A 20,765-nucleotide genomic window follows, 5' to 3' on the forward strand; every position below is an offset into this window, starting at 1 on the left:
CAGCCACAGGTGCAGTCAATACTGATGTGGGAGAAAGGCTATCATGGGAGACGCATGCCCGTCATCACTCTTTTCTTCATGAGAAAAATCTTTTTCCCAAAAAGCAATATGGGTGGAAAACACTCTAGAGAGCCTTGATTAGAGAAAACAGTGAACAGAGCACAGTGGCTGAGTCAGAGAAGAGCATAGTATGTACAAATAAGTAAAATGTTCCCAGGAACTAAGTCTGTGTTTGAAAGGCTGCAGTCTGAGAGACCCTTAGCGCCCAGAGCACCGTCACTGAGGCGCACGGAACAGCGAGCAGGTCCAGGAACAGGGAAAGGGGAGCGCCCGGCCGGCCGGTGGCCCACGTGGGCACGGGCAGAGAGGTCCAGGAACAGGGAAAGGGGAAGGCGCCGGCCGGCCGGTGGCCCACGTGGGCACGGGCAGAGAGGTCCAGGAACAGGGAAAGGGGAGCGCCCGGCCGGCCGGTGGCCCACGGGGGCATGGGCAGAGAGGTCCAGGAACAGGGAAAGGGGAGCGCCCGGCCGGCCGGTGGCCCACGTGGGCACGGGCAGAGAGGTCCAGGAACAGGGAAAGGGGAAGGCGCCCGGCCGGCCGGTGGCCCACGGGGGCATGGGCAGAGAGAGCAGTCGCGCAGCTCGAGCAGGGCGGTCGTCTCAAATAGTGTGTAACACACAGACAGCAAGAACACAAAGCAGAGACAATCTCAGCATAAAATTGTCAAGTTGGGACATTCTAGTGTGCTAAGATTTCACAGAAAATATCCTAGACGCGAAAATAAAATATTTTCTTTATATATAAGATTAAAAAAAAAACAGTTTGCTACAAATCTATCAAATCAGAGGTTTCAGAAAGCTTGGAAAATGTTCTTTCAAAGAAAGCCCTCTGCAGAAGATAAGCAAGAACAGAAGCAGGTCTCATTCCAGTGCAGGTGGGGATTCCAGTGTGCACGTGGGACCTGCTTCTTCCGCTCAGATGCTGAGGATGCGTCAGACTTCCACGTAGAAAGTTCTGGAACCCCCTTGAGCACACCTGCGATATTAGCAAGCTCGTATAAACCAATTTAATCCTCAGAAGGAATCCTCTCAACCTCTTACGGAACAGAAGTCTCAGAGGTACGAAGTGTATCTGGAATGCTGAGCTGTTCAGAGCTCTTGTACCCACACAGGTCAGATCTGCATGCGTTTACCTGCCTCTGCTTCACTGTAAACTGTAGATCCAGGAATCGAGTGACAATCAGTCAGCAAGTTGAGTCATCAATCCTAAGCAAGAGAACACAATGGCAAGTCTGAGGAGTTGAACAGCGTCGCATAGGATGCTTAGCGTTCGCTGACAGAATCATCTGCTTATACAAAAGAACCCACGGCGTGTACATTCTATTAGGTTTTTGTATTTTTGAGACCCGTGCAAATGAACTATATGTAATCTAGAAACATTTCTTCAATTCTGAGACCATAATTCAGACACTTAATAGCCTACTGCGATATATTACAATTATACATATGGCATTAATATAATATTATCTAAAAGGCTTGCCCTGTAGCCATGAAGTTAAGGGGAAATAAAGTTCATTTATATTTTAATTTTAGCTTTAGACAGATAACTCCGGAATATTACTCAATCTATATTAACTAAGACTGATAATCAATGCCTTCATTTAGATTTAAATACTAATGCATGCAGCGGAACTAACGCCAAAGGCTTGGTTTTCCTTACTGTAGTGACTGTGAAATTATTTGATCCATCTTTCTTAACATCGCAAGTCTGGTCCATTAAGACTTTGGAAAGGCAGAGAAATGCTGCATTAAAATTAAAAGCTCATATTCTGAGAAGCAGCTAGTTAACTTTGAGACCTCAATGTCGAGACGTAATATTTTGGTTGCACATGAAGGAAAATAAGCCGTTGTTGCTTTTAGCTTCCAGAAGCTATGTTTTCTGTATCATTAAAACAACAAATAAACTCCTGTTTGCAGATAGATAAACAAGGCTGTTTGGGGGAGTCAGTAGAAAGAACCAGTGTGTGAACATGTGAAATTTTAGGAAGGTCAAGCTTTGTACCTTACAAAATTCAGCTCTACCCATTATTTTTATACCTCATTTTAACTAATTATTTATGTACATTTATTCATCTAAACTAATCCATTTCTCCCCCCCCCCTTTTCTAAACAACAAGTTTGGTTGGCTAGTAGGGAAAAAATATTTTTGCATTAGGTACAGGAGAATTTTACTACTCTTTATTAAAATAGAATTATTTGATGTCGATATTTTTCTGACTCCTCTCTGGGTTTTGTGTTTTCTATCTTAATGATTACCTTTACACACTTTAACATACCATGTCTATGGCCCTTCTAGAGGTGTCATAGTCAGTCGAGATTTTTAGGATATGATGGTGCTTGACTACATTTACTTATAATGAGCATCCAGAAATAGATTCCTACTCGAATTCTGTGGACCTTTCCAACCAATTAGAATGAAAAGACAGAGACCCTGATAAAAATGGTGAACCTATACTTTAGCTAAATCATTCCTACATAACTTTCATGCAATTATCATTATTCTTATTTTTTTTCTTCATGCATTAAGGTGGGGCATGTCAATTTATAGTGCAGACAATTCAGTTAATTAATAACTGTGTTTATTTGAATAATATTGAAAACCATCAAGAATTAATTCACTAATTTAATGAACAAATACATTCTATCATGCCATTGTGCTTGAAAAGGCTTCCTTCTTAAGCAATTCTACATTGATTATTACAGTTTGAGTAAAATACCCTGGGAAGTCAATCTTGCAAATATAAGTATAATTTAAACTGTAGTTTGAGAAGTTTTCATTGGGTTTGGCTCCTTTCTAATGATTCACAGAGATCTCTTAGATATTTAATATCATGTAAATATTAAGAAACGATTATGGATAATGTGGTATTTCCTAAATGAGGAATATCAACTTATCTTGGTAATAGATAGTCCTTCTGGAAACATAGAAAAAGAGAGAATAAAAGTGAATATAAAGAGTTGGACTTCACTCTTTCAGAGAATCAATTTGAATTTGGGTTTTTAACAAGGGTTTCAATAATCGAACATCTATTACACCCAGTTATGGGCTTTTACGAGGATGAATAGATATACATTTTCTTTATCATTCTCTGTTCATCCACAGACTTGTTTGGGACCCAATAATTTTAACTATTGTTAAAATCACAACATCCTATGTAAGATAAATGCATCCTTTAGACTACAGTTAAGCTGGAGTGGCCTGTCCTTTTTCCCCTCTTCTATGATTAATTTACCCCCAAAATAAAGCTACAAACACCAGAATGATTTGCCACAATCTCTATGGAAAGACTGTAAGAGAGTAGTCTCTGAAACCATATGCTAAAATTACAGTCCTGGCTTTTTTACCTTAGGCATTTAGTTTCTATGATCTGTTTCTTTGTGTTAAAAATGGGGTAACAGTTACCAAACTCATTTTTTAGCACTGTCTGTGGGAGTTCAAAATGTGTTAAAGTGGAAAAAGCTCTTAGAACTCTGTCTCATGAGTAAATATGACCTATTGTTAATATTATATAAGCGATGTAATACATTTAGCTAGGATTTCACATTTAAGCTGTTCCAGGGGAAATTTTTTATGGCTCTTGTTAGAAGTTAATATGTAAGTGGTGTCCCGGTCACGTCTAGATTTTATTATAGTATATGTGCTGCTGAAGAGAGCACTAGATTTTATTATATACAGTTCACATACTCCATGCTCTATAGTCACATATATCAAAAGATCTTGCAGTCCATTTTCTTTTTTTTATACATGTCTTGGCATCTGTTTTGCAGAACTAGTACAGAGTGGAAATAACAATTTTATGAAGCCTGCAAGCCCCTTCCCTCTTCATAACACCCTGTTTCTGGTCAGCTAACCCCACAGAAGTCCAAGGTTTACTTACTTTCTTCTCACGCATGCAACTGGGCATACTGTCTTACTTTATGGGTCTATATCAGTGATCCCCAACTTTTTGGGGGCCATGGACTGGTTTAATGTCAGAAAATATTTTCACGGACCGGCCTTTAGGGTGGGACGGATAAATATATCACGTGACCGAGACAAGCGTCAAGAGTGAGTCTTAGACGGATGTAACAGAGGGAATCTGGTCATTTTTAAAAAATAAAACATCATTCAGACTTAAATATAAATAAAATGGAAATAATGTAAGTTACTTATTCTTTCTCTGTGGACCGGTATCAAATGACTCACAGACCGGTAGTGGTCCGCGGCCCTGGGGTTGGGAACCACTGGTTTATATGGCTATTGAGTGCAAATGAATACCACAATTGCTAAGTAGTCTTATTCTATTGTTATGGAAATTCTTTTCTCCTCTCAGAAGATGCTTTATTTTTTTTCTCCCTAAACTTCCCATCAGACTTTCAGCTGATGACCTTCCCCAGTGCTCTGTTTAGAAAAGAACGATGAGGGGAGACCTAATTTATCTTTCCACTGCCAACTCTTGTGCCTGGACCTCTGACTTCTCTGTAGTTCCAGTTAAGGAACTGCCTTCCCCAACTATTAGGATCCCAGGATCTCTCAACTTTTTAAAGATACCTCTACAGAAATTATACATTGCTCCCTATATTACTTTTTTTTTTAATTTTTAATTAAATTTACTGAGTGACATTGGTTAATAAAATTATACAGGTTTCAGGTGTACAATTCTATGAAACATCATCCATATATTGTATTGTGTGTTTGCCACCCAAAGTCAAATCTCACAACTAATTCTTCGGGGAAGTGAAGTATTGTTCAGAAGATTTTCTGCCTAGAAAGGTGGAGAGTGATCAGAAAGGTGGAGAGTGTTCCAAGAGCTAGGAAAAGTGGTAGCATGAGTAAAGGTAAGGAAGTATGAAGCATCCTGGAACGTTCTAGGAATCACAAGATTTCAAAATGGCTGGACTTTCTTATGTGGGATAGGTGTGATGAGCCGGGGACACTTTGATTAGAGCCTGTGGCATAGATTCCTCTCCTTTCTAAGTGACAACTAGATTAGAATTATACGTTAAGTGCCCTGTTGTAAATATCTCTATCTATTAGAAGTATATTAATTATACCTTTATAATTTTATATTTATTTTATATTAATTACACTCTTTAAAATCCCTCTTAAAATTTCTCTTTCTACAAGAGGATTATGTTCCTCTGACATATACACTAATATATTTGACTTTGCAATGTTACTTCCTGTAAAAAATGGTATGACAGTGAAAATGACATGTGCCACCTCTTAGCAAGAGCTTGAGAACAATTACATGGTTTTTCTAATGCTGATTGTCTCTATCATAAGGGGAGTGATGACCCAGAGAGGCAAGGCTGTTTCAGCCAGGGACACACAGAACCAGGGTCCGGCAACAAGAGACAATTTACCTATTGATCCCAAGGGAGCAACTATAACTATGGCTTTCAATCTAACAAGACATTTCAACTGTGGACAGTCTAATCTGGAGCCCTGGTTCTTAACTTCAAAATGGACATACAGATAACCAAAAGACATAAAAAGATGCTCAATGTCACTAATCATCAGAGAAATGGAAATTAAAAGCATAATGAGATACCACCTCACAGCTATCAGAATGGCCACTGAGTGACTTTTCGTTACAGAGAGTTAAACAGCCCTGAACATAAACCAGCACAAAATAATTTGTTACAGGCTTCATTACAGACTCACATACAGGACAAGACATTAAAGAAGGTATAAGTAATTCTGCTAAAACGGAACAAGACGTATTTATAGAGTGCTGCTTAAAGAACTGACTGACCAGAAAGGTGGAGATTGTTTCAAGAGCCAGGAAAAAGTGGTATCATGAGTAAAGGCAAGGAAGTATGAAGCATTCTGGAACATTCTAGGAATCACAAGCATTTCAAAATGGCTGGAGTTTCTTTTGTGTGATAGGTGTGGTGAGTCGAGGAGACTTTGATTAGAGCCTGTGGCATAGATTCCTCTCCTTTCTAAGTAACAACTAGATTAGAATTGTACGTTAAGTGCTCTGTTGTAAATATCTCTATGAGAAGTATGTTAATGACACCTTAAATTCATAAAAAAGAGATCACTGCCTTTGGAAGCAACTTTCATATATGTCTCAGTGCCTACAAGGCAGGTGTCTTTATGATACCAATATTGTAAACTCAGGTTTTGAACATGAAGAGTAAAAGTTTTAATTGCATCCTAAAATTGATTTAAATCATTGCAGTAGGTAAACAAACGATATAATACAATGGTTGAATTTCGGAACAGGAGAGTATAATACAGCAATGAAGCTACTGCAAAACCATTTTAGGATGTTATCTAGGATGACTATTTGACGCCATGTCAAAGGATATCTCCACTTACCCTTAAACAGCATTTTAATTGATGATTAGGCATATTAATTAGGGTGAAGAATAAAATAGACTAAGAGCATTACTGTGAAAATAAACCAAAATGTCTTTTTAAAGCTATGTAAAATATTAACATAGAATACATTTTTTTCCCAGTGAAGATTTATTTGTTTTTGACATTGTAAATAGAATAATATAATTGCAAATTACCTTTATTATAATTTTTAGGTCGGCATTTCCTCCCCCAACCCTGAACTTCTCATGGGGGAACATTGATGGATAAAGATTTACAAATGGCTGTTCTCCATTTCAGATATACATCAAATGTTATTGTGGTATAGAAAGCTGCTCTATAAATATGAGCATCTGTGTTGTGAGAAATTATTTCAACTAATACCATTTTTTTTCTGGCTGAGCTGTTTTTTTTCTCTTTTTCTCTTGATTTTCTTTTAAAGAAGCAAGGTAGAAACACTCTGAAACATGCAAGAAGTTGTTTTCTAATAAGAAAATTTGACTTTACTCTGGTATGTTCAGTCAAATGATCTTTTTTATTCTCTTGTATTTTTTCCGCAAAATTAAACATTCATCTCCCCACTTTCTTTCTCATTCAGCAAATATTTATTGTGCATCTGGAATGTATTAAGAACTCTCCTGGAACATGGATTTATAGTGGTGAGTTAGGTCCACATGGTTTCTGCCTGCACATGTGTTATCTCATGTATATCTTGTTTAAACTTTACAGGACTCACTGCAACTCATGGTTTCAACTGCTATTTCCCAAATAAGGAAGTTACATCTATAATCAGAATGGTATAAATCTGCCTAAGTTTACAGAGCTGACAATTTTCTCCTCCTAAATTCCTTATACTGTCATTGACAGAATATTTTTTTAAAGCACCCATTCCGAATTGTTAATATATTCGTTTACATTATCTTTTTTTCTTTATTGTCTGTATCAATTCAAGGGATAATATCAGACCCTTAAATTCTTATAAACAAGTTATTTTAAAAAATCAGTGCATTGTTATCACCATGGTGATGACCATGATCCATATTTTTATGCTTGTATGATTGGAATAATACAATAGCTTTCTCCTTGAACTCCTTGAACTATCTTTTAGACAATTTCACCTTGAGCTACATGGCAACAAGAGAGAAAAACAAAATGATGGTCTCTCATTTTTTTATTTGTTTATTTATGATTAAATCTTAAGGTGGTTTCTTCTTCCTGTGTTATATTTGATTCCCTTTTCTGTTACTGATTTTCTTAGCTTCTGACATTATCCCTGTCTATAATAACATACTCTTAATTGGTCTGTTGCCAAATGATGCTTTTTATTTCATATCTTGGTTAAAATTAATATGTTTATTTCTAATCACTTGGTATAACCTAACCCATTCTTTTCTGCTAGCCCATATCACAATTTTGTGTTGGCATTCCAAAGTGATAGGATGGTATGTTTTCTCCAGTTAACAAAACAAACTTTTCTTCCACTAAGTTCAGACTATTGAATTCTTAAACATTCCTGTGTTCTTCATTTGAATACCTGCCAGGAAATTCAAGCTTAATGTGTTAAACTGTATTCACTGCATTCTCGCCAACCCTTGTATCTGCTCCAGTGTATTCTCTCAGTGTATGAAACAATACAACGTGCACATTTGCCCCATCTAGTAATGCAGAAACTATTCTTGACTATTCCCTTTCTAGACCTTTTTCCAGTGACCTTCAACTTCTATCCATGTTATCTAAACTCTTCCATGATAAATTGTTCAAATCTGTCATTCACATGACATAATCCTCCTTGTAAAACTATGTGTCGTATGAAAGTTTCTGTCCACACTTCAGTGCACTCAGAGTTACTCCTATGAATATTCTTTGGCCTCAGATGATCCCTCCAGTCTTGAGTCCTTATCAACTGCATGCTCTGTAAACTTTATTATTATTATTATTATTATTATTATTATTATACTCTGTAATTACACACTATTGCATTAGACTTGAATCACGTTAACCCTAGATAAATCCAATCAATCCATCCAGCTAACTTCTCCATAACAATTTCAAAACAGATGAAGCCTACCAAGAAAAAAAACCAAAACTACAACATCTCAGATTTGGATTCTTTATCATCCTAACTAATCCAACTGAGCCCTCATTAGCACCTAGAAATCCTTTCCTTCCTAGTGTTTTCCTTTTTTTCCATCCTCTCAGCAGCGGATGTTTCAAATGCATTTATCTCTTTTCCCCCTTCTCCTCTTCCTCCTGCTCCTCCTCTTCCTCCTCTTCCTCCTCCTTCTTCTTTTTAATAACTAGTGGCACTGCTAATCATCCATATTTTAAATAGATGAACTCAATCTCTAGTAACAAAAAAATAAACCATCAAAATGAAGATTCTTGAACATTATGACAACAATCCTAAGATTTTATTATAATCGGTGCCTTTACTGACCTTCATGAGTCAGACTCTAAAGGACTTGTCTTGAAATTCCTTTAAATTAGGGTCATATCTAAATTCTTCTTCTTTTTTTTTTTTTTTGTATTTTTTCTGAAGCTGGAAACGGGGAGAGACAGTCAGACAGACTCCCGCATGCGCCCGACCGGGATCCACCCGGCACGCCCACCAGGGGGTGATGCTCTGCCCACCAGGGGGCGATGCTCTGCCCCTCCGGGGCATCGCTCTGTTGTGACCAGAGCCACTCTAGTGCCTGAGGCAGAGGCCAAGGAGCCATCCCCAGCGCCCGGGCCATCTTTGCTCCAATGGAGCCTCGGCTGCGGGAGGGGAAGAGAGAGACAGAGAGTAAGGAGAGGGGGAGGGGTGGAGAAGCAAATGGGCGCTTCTCCTGTGTGCCCTGGCCGGGAATTGAACCTGGGACTTCTGCACGCCAGGCCGATGCTCTACCACTGAGCCAACCGGCCAGGTCCCTAAGTTCTTATATATATATATATATATAATAGATTAAGGAAGGAGAAGGGAAGGACAATGTTCACATACATCCTATGCCATTGTGAAACAATGCAGTGACTCGCAGAGAGTGTCTTATGAGAAAAAAGCATAGAAAACACACAATTATTGAAGGCAGCAGCATCTTATTTCATCCAGGCAAAAAAGTATGATGATGTCTAATGCCATTTCTCTCTCAAAGGAATAAAGTTACGACTTTTTGAAAGTATGTTGGAAAACAGCATCTTTTCATTTTCATCATTCACAATAATGCAATAATGCTTGGGGCACCTTCTCACTCATCCATGTCTCATAAAGGTCTAGCTGCATGTTGGCATCTTTTTCAAGAAGGCATTTGGATAATTCTCTACTTTTAATTCCAAAAAATAAATTATCTATCCTAAAGTAAAATATCTAATGGAGTTAAGGTGATGCTTTATAATTTCTTTAATATCTTTTCAAATTCTTAGTAGACTAAGTATTAATTTTGCCAAAGTATTTTTTGAAACTGAAGATTTATATTTTCAGAGTGTCAGGGGGGAATGAACGGTGATGAAAGGAGACTTGACTTGGGGTGGCGAACACACAAAACAGTATGCATATGATTTACTATAGAACTCTAAACCTGAAACCAATATAATTTTATTAACAAATGTCACCCCAGTAAAGTCAATAAAAAAGAAAAAATAAAGAGCATAATCTACCCCACTATGTAGTGATACCTGAAACCCAGCTTACTCTTCTGTATATCTATTTATTCTTGTCATGTATTAATTATATTTAGATTAACATAATAGGAATATAAATATGCAAATGCATATAAAGTTATATACTATCTATAACCCATTTCACAACAATCATTAACTAACACATTTTTGTATTCAACTTTATAAGTACCACTTATCCAATACCTTGTCTTCCTTTTGGTATTAAATCCCACTGTATCCTAACCAAATCTAGCAAAAAAGTAATATTCATCTATTAAAAAACTAGTTGAATCAAAATATTTACGAAGTCATTAAAGAATGGTGATGGATGGACAAAGGTTTTATTTGGGGGGTGAACATGCAATATGGTGTACAGAGATGTGTTGTAGAATTGGGCACCTGAAGCCTATATAATTATATTAACCAGTGTTCCCCCAATAAATTCAAATAAAAAGAATAAATTGATTTACTTAATTATTTTGCTTATGAAATGAATAACATGATCAAGTTAGATCTAGATGATGGATGAATTAAAGCCTACTAAAAATCACTGAGGTTATTCCATAAAACCTGCTTAACAAGGTCAGCGGTCACAAAGGTGACAGTTTTCACTGCATCTGAGCTACGCCAGTGAAGTTATTACAAAAAATACTAGGTGAAGTATTTAAAACAATCACAGAAAGTTTGTAATGAAAATTTGAGACAGAAGGATGAAAGGCAAGATTTGTTTTCAAGCTGTAAATTAAATGCTTAAGGTTTTAAAGTCAACAGTTCATCAAAAGATGTTTGAAGGAAAAAAGATACAGGAAAAATTTATTCTGGAAAATTATCTGTAGGATAATATCACCGGGAGAGTCTACCAGTGAAAATTACTTTTTCCCCACACTTCTTCATTGTCTCTATGTTTCTGGGTTAAATGGAAATGATATTTTGACACCAACAGTTATCACAATGATGCTGCCAAAAAGAAGAACTGGATGCATAAAAGCAATCTTGATAGGAAAAAAAATTGATGCCAGCAACATACAATCTGACAAGGCATAGAACCATATGGGAAGTCAAAGTTGTGAAGAATTCAAATTGTAACACAATGGATGTGGAGGAATTATGTCAAGCCTACTTCCTACCCCTCTCCCCCACGAAGAGTTTTTCATTCCTATTAGTCAATTTCAACTGATAAATTAGGTCTGATTGGAATTAAAGTAAGTTTAGCTTGAAAAAGATGGGTGTTTGTATATTACAATGGAAGAAAATGTAGTTGTCAAAATGAAAAGGTGGAACAGCAGTATTAGGCAAGCGACATTTAACGTGGAGTTATCTCCCACTTTTTGATTCTGCATATTTTCTCATGATTTATTTAGTATTCATGCAGAGACCTTGAGGAATGATTCATTGTGCTGATAGATGTAGGCGGTGGAACTGCATCATTGCACAGAAAATGCATTAACTGATATGATAACACAGTCATAAATGTAATAGGATTCATTACTACCAAGATATAGTGCTATGATGACTATAAACTTTTCCTCTGGTTTTAAAAAACGTTTCTTAAATAGAAATTTCACCAAGATTTTAAACCTACAGGGCTTTACATTTTAGCCAATGAATAAACTGATTTTAATTATCTCAAAAGGCAAATAATGATTTCTGTTCTTCTCTACATGGTAATCTTTTTTTTATTTTTTTGCATGATTAAAATGTAAAACAAAACAAGGCATTATGTGTCCAATCATAAATATCTATTTCTACCTATAATCAAACACCCATGGCAATGTTCTGTTTGGGCCACAATTGGAAATATCCCATGGGAAAACTTTGATCTACAAAAAACTGTGGAGCTGCACAGTTTTTGTGAGGAATTTTCTCACGAGATTACTGGGACTGAGAAGTCACACCACCTTCCATGTGCAAGCTGGAGACCCAAGAGAGCCAGTGGTGTAACTCAATCGGAGTACAAAGCCCCCAAAACCAGGGATGTCAATGGTGTCAATCCCAGTCCAAGGACTGGAGAAGGTAGGATGAGATGTCTCAGATCAATCACTGAGGTAGGAAAAAGAGGTGGATTCCTCCTTCTTCCAATATTTGCTCTAGCCAGTCCCTCAACAGGATGGGGAGGGCAATCTGCTTTACTGCATCCACTGAGTCAAATGCTAATCACCTCCAGACACACTGGGAAATAAGGTTTACTATGGGCCCCCCAAGGCCAGTCTGACTGAGACAAAAATGAACCATCACACTAGCTGTACTAACCACATGAAGACTCAAGGATGCATAGAAGCTTCCAATCTTGACCCCTTATCTTAGTCTATGAGGTTTTCCCTTTTTCCTTGAAGTTTTATTATTTATCCAGCGGCCCTATATAATCTGATCGCTTTTACCCCCGTTAGCATTGACTTTATTTTGATTCTCTACATGCTTATCCAAGAAAATGCAAGTTTATCAAGGAAAATGGTGAGGGTGATAATGATGAGTGAACACTTACTGAGAGATTACTATGTGCACGACTTTATTCAAGTCTTCCACTAAAACGTAGAGAAAGGGCAGTAGCCTGGATTTCTATTCAGATCTCAAATTTCCATTCACACCTTCAAGGGATTCCAATTTCCACATAAGGTGAGAGTTTGCCAATTCTGCTTGATAAAATCTTTGCACCCTCCAACTGTATGGTAATCTTACCAGTTCTCAAAAGAAAATTGTATAGTTTCAAACCAGCAGTTTAGGAATTGCCACCAGTTCTTGATCAGCTCAGAAGATATTTTGATATAGTCCTGGGTGATTCAAATGCCACTTTCTGGTCATTTAGATGACTTTCTTTTATTTAATTTAAAACAGATTATATCATGTCTTTAAAATAATAGTCTTGATTACCTGTTTTAGAATTATTTTTATACTTGATGTTCAGACTTACCTTCTACCACTATTTTCCCAGTCTCCCTGCATTCTACCTCTTTCTGTATTAGCCTGTGTCTGTTGGTGTTAAACTCACTTTTTGTTTTTATGTATAATTTCTCCTTTGACTTGAAAGATAGTTTTTTTGGGACATGCATCTCAGAGAAGACTTTTAATTTATCTCAATGCTTTGATGATATGCATTAACATCTTCTGGCTTTTCTGTTTTATGATGAGAAAACTATTTTTCTAAATCATCTTGACTTAGTAATTGTACTCTTTTCCTCTGGTGGCATTTAGGCTTTTAAACTTTTGCCTTCACTGTCTGCAGTATAAATAAACTGTGTCTAGTTGTACATTTTATCTGTCTTAATTAGAACAACTTTTGCCTTCTGGATCTGTGGAATCATGGCTTCTTCGATACAGAAAATTCTCATCCCTTTCTCTCTCCTTAAATCCATTTTTTAAAAATGTGCAAGTTAGGCGATGTGTAGATTTGCTTCTTATGTCTCAGAACTTGAGGTCATAGAAGTAATGTGTGCCTTAGAAAGAAGTATGATGATGCTCTTCTCAAAATAAAACCCATGAGTTTTTCTTTGTTCAGGAAAAAGCAGACAAGTACATTTCTTCACATTGAGAATTATGATTGCCAACAGAACACCAAGGCTGAGAAGACAAAAGCTGCCACACAGACATGTAAATTGAGCTGAAATATTTATTTTGGCAAAAGTTCGATTTTAAAATTACAAGCCCAGTAATCTGCGGAAATGTCAGATATATCAGGATTCTTATTTAACAATGACTGTGGTTTTGAAAACTTATCGCATTAGAGAGAAAAACCATGCTTCAGACTGTAAAAATTTAACATTCCAGTAAGCTCTAAGAGTATTACTTCACATTAATGTGGATAATTCATATATTTTCAACATATTTCTGTCTTACCAGCTGGAATTCAGAAACTGATATCGCTAAGTGCACATTTTCATTATTTTCCTAGTCTAATATTTCTAAATCCATTGTCACTTAAATAATTTGATGAACTAAATTACCCTAAATGATCAGAGAGAGAGAGTTACGTCCATGATCTGGTTTGTAGAATATAAATGGATACATAAGCATTTTTTACTTATTGTACCATTTCTGCTTTCTTTAGTATAGAATTTTTTTTCTTTTATCTCCTTATAATTATAGCTCCAGTAATGTACTAAGATATTTTAATGCATTTTTCTCTATGTTATTACTTTTTCATTCTCAAAATTAAGAAATGGGGACTGGAATTTTCCTCTTTCCTTTGTGTTTCTTGTGCGGGGACTGCTTTCTGATCTTGACTGTTCTACAACTATCTGGATCTATTTTCACCTGGGCAATGACCTATCATTGGCTTTGATCTAAAAAGAAGGGGCATATTAAATTCATTATGTGATAACTGTAGGGTATGACTCTCTTTTTCTTGTTGTTGTTTCTATATGAACAATGATGTCAGTGTGATACAGTCTTGTTTCTATCTCACCCTCGTGTGGTCATATAATGATCTCAGGTGATGTGGGCTTTCTGTGAAGTTACCTGCTTTACCTTAGAACCACCTTTGTCCAGCTCTAAGTGCCACACAGCCACCAGCTGAGAGCTGCCAAGGCCACTTGATTTCTCTTCCTATTTCTTTATCTTCTATTAATTACATCTTGTGCAAGGGGAGAAATGCTCCTATATGAAGGTTGCCATGAAAATGTTCATCTGTTTTGTATGCCTATTGCATTTTTGATAATATCTTCTATGAAATGTATACAGGGCCATTCTCTACTAGGGTGGAGAGCTGGAGGCTCCAACACTCACACCATGCAATGTCAACCTAAGCCTTAAGGAGATGTAGTTCTTTTTTTAAATTTTTTTAAATTTAATTTAATTTTATTTTATTTTGTATTTTTCTGAAGTTGGAAACGGGGAGGCAGTCAGACAGACTCCCGCATGTGCCAGACCGGGATCCACCCGGCATTCCCACCAGGGGGCGATGCTCTGCCCATCTGAGGCATTGCTCCATTGCAACCAGAGGCATTCTAGTGCCTGAGGCAGAGGCCATAGAGCCATCCTCAGCACCAGGGCCAACCCTGCTCCAATGGAGCCTCAGCTGCAGGAGGGGAAGAGAGAGACAGAGAGGAAGGAGATGGGGAGGGTTGGAGAAGCAGATGGGTGCTTCTCCTGTGTGCCCTGGCTGGGAATCAAACCTGGGACTTCTGCATGCCCGGCTGACACTCCACCACTGAGCCATCCGGCCAGGGCAGGAGATGTAGTTCTTAGGTGTCTGTTCTAGTATCTGGGGTTGTGGGGGAAAAAACACTACAATATAGGACATTTTGGAAAGGTATTCATGCATTTTGTTTATATATTTATTTATTTGCTCATGCTTATATTGGTTTTTGATCAGGTACTAGTTTTGAACTGTTCTACTTTGGAGAATTTCTGATAATAATGGTGAGTTCTGTTAGGATATTCAAGTCATGGTACCTCTGGCTATGAGACCCCCACTTCAAGCAGGATTTCTCAGTAAAGAAGATTTCTTTGGTAGAAGAATTCTACGCCATCCCTTCCCATGTCTTGAGGAAGAGATTCATGTCACCTCCTCTGCCTATATATTCCTGTCTCCTGGTAGATCAAAAGTAGCACTTCAGCCAAGGGACAGCGTCCAGGGGAAGTGGCGATGGACATGCCAATATCATGCTTTCAGTGATATAATGAAGATTTATCTAGACTTATCCTTTACTCTCCTGATATTCATGATTCTGCTGTAGCATTAAAGAAAAATAAAATAGCAAAAGGAGAAGCTGATAGACCAATACAAAGGAACAAAATAAGACTTATCAGTGAAATTATCCATTAGGCACTTAGATAACTTGCATCTTTAAATCTCACTAAATCTTTAGACTTATGTACATGGCTTCTCACTGAATTCTAATAAAGTCAGAAGTTTGAGATTTTTCTCTATAAATCAGGTTATCTACAAATTATTTAAGAGGAAAAATCATTTCAATACAGAACAGAAAGGCTCTCAAAAGATTGATTTCTGATATGACAAAGTAAAGTGGATGGAGGTTGATATGTATACTCAGAGGTGTTGAAAATGGAGCTGAGAATAAAAAATAAAGCTAAACTATTAAATACAAAAGAAAATCATGGTAACAACACTAGTGAATTTAAGTTGTTATTGTTGGATTTGGGATAGGTTAAGTGTGTCTAATTAAAAAAAAATTAAATACTTAAGAGAATCTAACTTGGTTATTTGAGAAGAGCTAGACTTGTAAAAGGCTTAATTTATTAAGTGTGTGATCAGTTTTATTGCTATGAAAAACCTAAATCATCATAGACATACATTTTAAATTTAATAGTGTTTGTAAATAATATTTGAATCAAAAAGAGGATGTCTGTATACCAAGAACTTTAACATTAGGCGCATTACAAAAAAAGCAAGCCCTGGCCAGTTTGCTCAGTGGTAGAGCGTCGACCTGGCGTGCGGAGGTCCCGGGTTCGATTCCCAGCCAGGGCACACAGGAGAAACGCCCATCTGCTTCTCCACCCCTCCCCCTCTACTTCCTCTCTGTCTCTCTCTTCCCCTCCCGCTACCAAGGCTCCATTGGAGCAAAAGATGGCCCGGGCACTGGGGATGGCTCCTTGGCCTCTGCCCCAGGCGCTAGAGTGGCTCTGGTCGTGACAGAGTGACCCCCTGGATGGGCAGAGCATCGCCCCCTGGTGGGCATGCCGGGTGGATCCCGGTCGGGCGCATGCAGGAGTCTGTCTTACTGCCTCCCCGTTTCCAGCTTCAGAAAAATACAAAAAAAAAAAAAAAAAAAAAAAAAAGCAAATATTTCTGTGTGTTCACAACATTATTGTAGAGGATGTATTTTCCACATTAGAGCTTCTGATTCCTGACCCTGATTTAAGTAGCACTGATAATAGTTTTGTTTTTGTTTTTGTTTTTTTTTACTTCATAATGCCATACAAAAATAGAGTCACTGTGAACACGCTCTCAGAGACGGGGTGATGGATTTCAGCCGCTGAAGTCTCCTCCTAGTTGTCTCCATCATTCTTTACCACTTGATTACCATAAATCCCACTCCCTAATGTGGGCAATTTCTTAAACATGCATGACACTCCTGCAAAGAAAAAAGAGGGGAAAAATTATCTGAGAAAAATTTTTAAATTATTTGTCAAAGAATAAATTAAAAAAAAAAGAAATTCATAGGGTAATTACTGAGGGGACAGCTTAAGCGTTTCTAAGTGCTAGAAAGGGGAAATTCATGATGGCTTGGCTAATTAGATACTGGAAGTAGCACTAGGGATAAGATAGAATTATCCCTGTGTGTGCACAGTTGGTTAAAATATGTCCCTTTGTTTACCAGCTAGGAAAATGGCTTCATTAAGTGCATTAAGAGCCTGACATACTGAGGCTGTCTGAAGTCCAGGTTCCTTATCAGCTTCTGCTCATCAGAACCTGCAGGGAAGAAGCATGCCAATTTTTGTATCTCCTGGGAAAGACCTGCCGTAATTGGAAATGTGTACGATCCCAACCTCTGAAGAGCAGTAAAAGACAAACCAAACCATGTCTCATCCGTTCCTTGGATCCTTTTTATATTAATTTCACAAAGAAAAACATAACAGGGAAAACAAAACAGAGCTCTGATTTGAACTCAGAAAGATGCTATGTACTTAGAGTGAGAAAAAATGAAGTGATTGGAAGCATATTGATATTCATTATGATGATGATGATGATGATGGTGATGATAGTGATGATAATGGTGGTGATGATGATGATGATGATGGTGGTGATGGTGGTAATGATAATGATGATGTGATGATGGTGATGATGATGATGGTGATGATGGTGATGATGGTGATGATAATGGTGGTGATGATGATGATGATGGTGGTGATGGTGGTAATGATAATGATGATGGTGATGATGGTGATGAGGGTGATGATGGTGATGGTGATGATAATGGTGGAGATGAAGATGATGATGAAGATGGTGGTGATGATGTCAGTGATGATGGTGATGATGATGATGATGATAATGGTGATGATGGTGATGGTGATGATGATATTGATGATGATGATGTTGATGGTGATGGTGATGATGATGATGATAATGGTGATGATGGTGATTATGGTAATGGTGATAATGATATTGATGATGATATTGATGGTGATGATGATGATGGTGATGGTGATGATGGCGATGGTGATGATGGTGATGATGATGGTGATGATGGTGATGATAGTGATGATGGTGATGATGATGGTGATGATGGTGATGATAGTGATGATGGTGGTGGTGATGATGGGAGAGCTGCTGCTGCTGCTTTTGTTGGCATGTGCTGAGTAAGCACTGTGTGGAGATTCCCGCATCAGTTGACTCATATTTTGTCCTTGGAACAACATCGTGAATTGAGTACTGTTATTTTTTTTATTTTGTGAGTCATTAAACATTAAACAATGTTGGTGCAGCTGGGGAATGGCAAAGGCTATTTATTAAATATAATTATATCAAATCATGATGATGGAACCTCTGTGCAGGGCTGGCACTCATGTAAGAAAACAAATTACTCAAGTTTTCATAGCACTAATGATATCACTAGTATATCTTTGCAACATTAATACTGAAAACATAGTTTAAACTATGAAAATATAATGCCTGTGCTGGCTCCAATACTCTTCCTTTTAACTGAGTTTATGGTCTTTAAGCTAGGTCTACTACATATTTGTTTTATAGGCAAATCATGCCTACAAATGTCATCATATGCATAATTAATAAAGTTAAAATAATTTAAAAATATTTAGGGACACAGAAGTGTTTTCCTATTTAAGGTAACAACCTGTCAAGTGCAAAATCAATAGTATTATTTTGAGATCTGAAAATTCTAAGAATAAATAATTTCTTAAGAAAAAGACCCCTTCTCTCTTTCTGTCTCTCCTCTCTCCCTCTCCCTCTGTCTCTCCTCTCCTCTCTAAAATAAATAAATTTAAAAAAATTAAAAAAAGAAAAAGAAAAAGAAAAAAACCCTCATAAATTTCTCTTATTATCTAGACTTTGTAAGAAGCCATCTGAATTAAATATGTATGAGATATTAAACCTAAAAATGTCATTATTTTTAGAATGATCTTTGATCCTTAATCTAATAATTTTAATTTTGCAATGGTAATTTAACATATGGGTTGACTTTTCTATTTTATGTACAGTTATTGTTCAAGTAAAAAATATGTTCTTAACTGAGAAAAGCAAATTGAACTTCACTCTTAGAGTTATCGACACTTCAGGACTTACAGAAAAGACCATCAAGGTCAGTTGGTGTCTTGCTTGTGGTCACATGCTCTGTGGGTTCTGAGCTGAGAGAGAAAGCAGGTGTAGAGGGCAGTATGCCACTTCTCTGTTGTGATAAATAACGAATCAGAAAAATTATTTTAACCAATTTATCCAAAGGATAGCAGGACTCTGTGTTTCATGCAAAAGACAATCAGGTTCCAGTAGGTGCAGAGGAAATAGTCAGAGCACTGAGTCCCACAGATGGCACACGTCTGCTTCAAGGGAATCAACAATGGAAGGAAATCTGAAAACGTCTAGTGACTCCCCGGCTGAACGAGGCAATTATAGAAACAGAGAGGGACTCAGAAAGAATCTGGTGAGATAAAAGTTGTGCCCTTACAAGGAAGGAACATCACTCTTGTCCGGGGGACCCACAGAGTAACGGGGCAGTAAAGGTCTGTCTCGTAACTTGATGGATCAGACCTAAGTGTTTTCGTCTCTTCCTTTGGGAAGCACAGTACCCCTTCCTGGAATTAAAAATGATAATGCCTCCCTAGAAACTGTGATCTCCCATGAAATGACATAAAGTGTAAAAATAGTGAAGATGGTGTTTTCTTACCTGAGAACAGTTATCAATTCCAAAAGTAACATGAAAACACTTGGGATTACCATGTCCAAAGCAATTGCTCACCTAACATGATTAGAATTGCTTGGACAAATTTCCATCAGTTAAAAATAACAGTCCCCAACCTGGCTGGGTGGCTTAGTGGATAAAACATCCACTGGGCACACCGAGGTCATGGGTTATATCCCCAGTCTGGGCAAACATGAGATGCAATTAATGAGTGCACAATAAATGCAACAACTAGTTGAAACAGGAGTTGATGCCTCTCTCTCTCTCTCTCTCTCTCTCTCTCTCCCTCTCTCTGTCTCTTTACCTTCCTCTCTCTCTTCAATAAAAAAAAAACTTTTAAAAAAGAAAAAAGAAGGTGAGAAAAGTAATGGTTTCTTTTCAGGATACTTTGTAAAGTTTGGATTTTCTAAAAGTATATACCGTTTTTCAGAATCATATTGGATCCTACCAACAGAATAATTTACATAAAGTGATTCGATGTTCCTTTTCTTGGTTAATTGTTTAATCACAATAGAATTGGAGTTAGGGGGCATGATGGGTTTTAATTCATGCAGAAATCACTATTTCCAATCGCTTTCTGTCCTAATGCAGCTAAGTTCTGCATTTCTGTAAAAGTTAAAATATCTGTGCAGAGACTATCTGAAACTATTTGTAAATACATTGAAATATATCAAAACACAATTTAATTGAAATAAAATGTATTAGTTAAAGTTGTGAGTTAAAATATCTTTTATGAGCTGTATTTTTGTGTTTTTTTTTTTTTAGAACTGAGAGAATGGTCTAAATATAATTGACCTTCAGTATTCTGCCTCTTAAACTCTTAGGCACTTTTCTAGTTTAATGATGCGGGTTTTTTTTCAATTCCTAATGTCAATAAACATGAATAATATAGGGTAATTTCTTTTTCAAGTTATGTAGAAACCTCTCTCTTCATTCAAAATAATTTGA

The 20,765-nt window shown here is 37.2% G+C and overlaps 1 protein-coding gene across 1 annotated transcript; it reads left to right on the forward strand.

Annotated features, from left to right (window-relative positions):
- The first annotated feature begins 207 nt into the window (after positions 1 to 207).
- On the forward strand, positions 208 to 750 carry LOC136383481 (octapeptide-repeat protein T2-like). Its single transcript, XM_066353395.1, has one exon. The coding sequence runs from the start codon at positions 208 to 210 to the stop codon at positions 748 to 750; it is 543 nt and encodes a 180-aa protein (XP_066209492.1).
- Positions 751 to 20,765: the final 20,015 nt, after the last annotated feature.

The sequence above is a fragment of the Saccopteryx leptura genome, chromosome 11 (genome assembly GCF_036850995.1).
Source record: "Saccopteryx leptura isolate mSacLep1 chromosome 11, mSacLep1_pri_phased_curated, whole genome shotgun sequence".
In the NCBI taxonomy this organism is placed as follows: domain Eukaryota; kingdom Metazoa; phylum Chordata; class Mammalia; order Chiroptera; family Emballonuridae; genus Saccopteryx; species Saccopteryx leptura.

Excerpts from the sequence above, each read along its gene's own strand:
- LOC136383481 (XM_066353395.1), top strand. The coding sequence starts at position 208 with ATGTTCCCAGGAACTAAGTCTGTGTTTGAAAGGCTGCAGTCTGAGAGA.